Here is a 5,364-nt window from a genome sequence, read left to right on the forward strand (position 1 = left end):
GATCGATACGTCAAATAATACAGTTTAAAACATACTATACAAAAATATTATTCAAAATATAGATAATAATAATAATATAAATAAATAACTATAAATAATTTTCGAAAAATTAACAATGGCATTTTATATTACTATAATAATACACATGTTGGTATACCTAATTCTGTAAAAATTAAATCCCCGAAATAAAATATTACGTTTTCAAAACTTAAAATGTTATTCTGTTTGATTGTTCTGTGTCACCACTCACAGTAAAAAAATAACACATACAAATATTTCGAATATATCGATCATTTATTACCATAAAATGGTAATCGTAATAGTAGGTAATAATAATAATAAAATCATGATCAAACAATAGTTAGACATTGTTAATTAGTTTAAAACCATTACAGATTAGATAGGTAGGTGTAATCTTTTACCTTATATTATATATTATCAAAGGTACACACTAAACCACACACAACAATCATAAGTATCATTTGAAGTTCTTATACCTTATAAATTATTGTCAAAATATCACACAAAACGTAATATTCTATTTCGGGGATTCAATTTTTACAGTATTATACCAACACAAAATATGTATTAACATAGTAATATAAAATATTATTGTTAATTATTCCTTCTAAGGTTTTTTTTTATTTTTATCTATTACTTAAACTAACTTGGGGCAGTGTATATAATTTTTAGCAATAATATAATGTAATTAAATATTAATTATAGATACAAATTAACGTTTAAAAAATATTTATTGAGTAAAATTGTAGTCTGGGGATTTTTTTTTCCGATTACCGCGGGTGTGACATCCTCTCAACGTAAAATTTGGTATATTATGGGTCAGTGAGACGGAAACAACTACACATGCGGATACGGCGACCTCTTGAGGTTTATATATTTTCGTAAATTAATTTACATTAATAAATAATAACATAACGAAGTCCCAAATGGCCAAATTGTTCTATGATATAATCTGTGATCAAGGCTCTCTTGTGATACCTATTGTAATATTTTCACGATCAGCTGATAAGTTTGAGATTTTTATCAAAATAAAATAATAATATTGATTTAGTTATCATAAATTGTTTGTTAAACATGGACATAGTGGATATAGTAACTTACAGACACAGAATAGATACGGTCTACAGTAACTACTGTCTAACTAGTAACTACTAAATACTAATTAGTAATTAATCATTTTGTTCCGCGTCTACACGAGGAAAACCTTTGGGAATTCAATCGAAAATTGTTAAATATTATTTATTTAATTGCAGTATTCAAATTTAAAACTATTTTTCTTCACATTTAAAAACCAAATCATTCATTATAATAAAAGACATAAATGTCGATTTTGTCACTCAAATAACTAACAATTTATAATCATGTCAACAAGTGAACTGCCTTGTGTTTACATATATAGTTGTTGTGATGATGATCCATTGAAAACAATTAAATGTAAGCCTACATTTTATACTCATTATTATTAAGTGAATAAATAACATTCAAATAAAATATTAAACAGAAATACACAATTAAATTAATAGAGTTCAAAAATAATTATTGATGTACTATTATAATAAAATATATGTATAAGTAGGTTGATAGCTGGTTCGGTGCTTCTCACATTCAAAATGTTGAAACTCTTAAAAAATGCCTACTTTGCGAATACATGTGAAATATCCCATTAAACTTTCAACGAGCAGATCTTACTGCCTTAAAGATATGTACATTGTTGTGGTCATTTCATAACTATAGTATAGCCAATCTATACTATCTTAAAGATTACCACTTATTTGTCATAGTTATGGCTTACTGTGTGAAAGAGTATGAGAATAGTAAAGAATAAATAATTACAATTTTTATTACATATAACTGAAATTACGCGTGTTACGATGTACTAGATGTGTTAAGATATTTTGTTCAACACGCGTATTAATAACATTACAATTTAATAAATTATTAATTTTCTGTAAACAGTACCTAATCATGTATTATGATTTTTACAGTAATGAGGAATGAAGAAAATATTGAAATTTGTAATAATGAAGGAAATATTTTATCAAATCATTGGACGATAGACTGCAAATATTACACTGCTGATATAAATTTGTGTACTTCCATCAATTTAAATGAACTATCTGATCAATTTGTACGCAACATTAATGCTATAATTATTCTTTTCAACATTGATGAAGTAAATATCTGATTATAATGAACTGTAATAAAATAATATCTTGACCGTTTGCCTGTTCTAGAGCAATATTATAGAAACCATGAATAAATGCTTACCTTTAGTTAAGAGAAGTCAAGCTGAGGTTTTGATACTATTGAGTGAAAAAAATATAGATGGTCACGTCATGTCCAATAATGGTATTAACAATAAAAATAAATTTTATCATAATAAAAAGAAGAATTCCTATATTTTTCATAATTTTTTCTTATCTTTATTGAAGTATTTGAATGGTGTAGAAAAAACTATTTTGAATTAATTGTGCTGGAAGAAATTGCTGATGAAATGGATACAACTGGAATTGAACGTGTTAAACAAGCCCTTTATGCACATCATTGGCCAAATCTTAAAGCTAAATGTATATAACTTAAGATTAACTTGGTTAAATTAATTATTATTTACATATCTTATTATGTTAAGGTCAAATAACAAATCCTAGTACAAAATCAATAATCGAAGATAGTGTAATAAATTTGCAATTAAGTGGAGGATTATCAGACTTAAAAATGGACACAGAACAAGAAGCTGAGTTGGATAGCAATTTATTTAGTAACTATAAAAATCAATATAATATAACAATAATTGATTTACTAAACATTTTCACTGTACTTTAGCTGAGATGTTTGAAGGAGATTTTAATTTTTTCAAGACTATTGACAAAGTAAGAAAGTTAAAAGAACAAATTTCTGCAATGCCTGATGAAGAAAGAAAAGATGCTGCTGAAAAGACATTAACAGAGTGTTGGAAAGCATTTTTTGGAGATGATGTAGACCTTTAAGTATTATTTAATACATTAGTGAAATTAAAAGTATTATGAAAACAATTAAATATTAACCATAATATTATATATTATTATAGGATCATAAAAGTTAGTAATATAATTTATTTGTCTAATCTACAAATTGGGTTATCTTGTACCATTTGTAAATTAACCCTAGGGCCAACTAGATCTCTTATATTGTTAATTCCATATTTAATCATAGTTGGTCTCTCTAATGATAATCCCCAAGCTATAACATTTACTTTATCTGGTAAGCCCATTGGTAATAGCATTTCAGGACGAAACATTCCAGAGTTGTGATGATAACAAAATATTTCCATACTAGGTTCTGTATACGGATTGTAAGCAGGTTTAAATTTGATTTCAGTCATTCCTAATCGTTCAAAAAACATGTGAAGAACTCCAATCAAATCTCCCAAAGTTAAATTGTAATCAGCTATTACTCCTTCTACTTGTTGAAACTCTGCCAAATGAGTAGCATCCAAAGTCTCATTTTGGAATACTCTGTCAATACTAAAGTACTTAGTCGGTTTAAAATCTTTAGCTAGGCCATACAACATACGAGCACTAACATCTGTAGTATGAGTTCTCAAAACATCTTTCTTAGCTTCGTCCAAAGACCAATCATAGCCATATCCTTGAGAACCATAGCCACCTTTAGAATGTACTATTTTTACCTTGTTTAAATATTCTTGAGGAAAGTTTTCACTAGTTTGAGGGTTGTCCAAAAAAAAAGTATCATGAGAGTCTCTTGCGGGATGTTGTTGAGGTTGGAATAATGCATCAAAATTCCAAAATAAACTTTCAACAAAATTATTAGTTGGCATTTCGGTAAAACCCATTAAGAAATATTTGACGAAAGTCTGAGCGAACTTTCAATAAAGGATGTAAACAACCAGCCAATTGTGATTGGCCTAAAGCTTCAAAATTGTAAGGTTTGAATGGAGTTGATTTCCATGAACCAGATAATATCATTTCTGTAGTTAGTTCAGTTTCTAGTTTTACAATAGATGTTGTAAATTCTGGATTAGATATATTCAAGACTCAACAGACAATCGCAGGTTCAGAATTCACATTTTACAAAATTACAATTCAAATTTCAATATAGATATTATAGGGCTATTATCAAAATTAAATAAAAACTTTACAGCACGATGTATAGAAGATAAGGTGATACCATTTTCTCACAATATAAAAAACGGATGCCAAAATGAACGGCAATTTATGATTTCACAAATCTCTCAAAAGAGTACGCCAATATTCGCCCGGGGGCCTATTTTATATTTCTAGTTGTAATGCATAAATGTATTATTATATATTTAAAAATGTACTTAAAATGTAAATATAGTCTTCATAATATGAATACAAAATAGATGGAATAAATTATTATATTAATCATATTATATTACCTAATACCTATACTACGTTATTATGTTAAATATGTACCTATATATGCAGTTAATTGAACATTAAATTGAATAAATAAATACAATTTTCAACTATTAGTTTATTTATTTGTCAATAAGTTATGGTTATCGATATATTTTATATAATTATAATTTTAACTAGCTAAATTTTTTAGGCTTTCATTTATGCTTATGAAAAAAACATAAAAAATGTTGACCCAACAATAAACATTTTATTGACATTTATACAAAAAAAAACTTATCACATTTATTTAAGAGGATGTCAATGCACTATTCGTTTCTCTCTCTGGCCCACGCGCAACATAGACAAAACGCATTTACGCAAAGTAATCTTTTCTATGCGTTTTAGTAATCTTAGAGTAAAGTAACCTATTACAAAAAAGAATAATATTTTTGAGGGAAAGACATATCGATTTTATATTTTATTATTATTTGACTTTGTATTCGACTTTCAAAACTAACAGTTTCAAGTTTTTTGAAAGAGTGACATTTTTTAAAAAACCTATAAAAAATCGAAATTATCCGTTGTCTATAAATCACTCAAAAAGAGTTATACGTTTTTGAAAATTGTATGGTGTATAGAAAATGATAATATAAACATTCTGATGCCGGGCTTAAGAATCAATAAAAAAAAAACATTTTGGTAAAAACGTCATATCGTGTAAATAGTTATACCTAACTTTAGGATAAGGAGTTACTAAAAATTAAAATCTAATTTGTCGAAAACTGATGTTACGTAAAAACTTTTTCCCTTAATTTTTTTTTTTTGTTTACCCGACGCTTTAGAATACTATTTGAATATTTAACTTTTGACCCCCAAAGTGCCAACTAAATTCACTTTCCTACCAGAAAATATGCTTAAGAGGATGCTACCCATGGATTTGTTGTCTCCGTCTTACACATATAATACGACATAGCAAATTTTC

At 26.9% G+C, this 5,364-nt stretch overlaps 2 protein-coding genes across 3 annotated transcripts; one reads left to right on the forward strand and one right to left on the reverse strand.

The window, feature by feature from the left end:
• Window positions 1-1,081: 1,081 nt before the first annotated feature.
• Aagab (alpha- and gamma-adaptin binding protein) lies at window positions 1,082-4,513 on the forward strand. Of its 2 annotated transcripts, none has more exons than XM_008180864.3 (6): window positions 1,082-1,455; window positions 2,007-2,149; window positions 2,256-2,370; window positions 2,454-2,588; window positions 2,651-2,779; window positions 2,845-4,513. In XM_008180864.3, the coding sequence occupies exons 1-6, from the start codon at window positions 1,383-1,385 to the stop codon at window positions 3,006-3,008; spliced, it is 759 nt and encodes a 252-aa protein (XP_008179086.1). In that variant the 5' UTR covers window positions 1,082-1,382; the 3' UTR covers window positions 3,009-4,513.
• Window positions 3,113-4,001, reverse strand: LOC103308119 (phenylalanine--tRNA ligase alpha subunit-like). Its single transcript, XM_029489428.1, is given in 2 exon segments — window positions 3,113-3,854; window positions 3,856-4,001. Coding segments are annotated over 2 exon segments (873 nt in total). The 5' UTR covers window positions 3,987-4,001.
• Window positions 4,514-5,364: the final 851 nt, after the last annotated feature.

Source organism: Acyrthosiphon pisum, chromosome A2 (genome assembly GCF_005508785.2).
Source record: "Acyrthosiphon pisum isolate AL4f chromosome A2, pea_aphid_22Mar2018_4r6ur, whole genome shotgun sequence".
NCBI lineage: Eukaryota > Metazoa > Arthropoda > Insecta > Hemiptera > Aphididae > Acyrthosiphon > Acyrthosiphon pisum.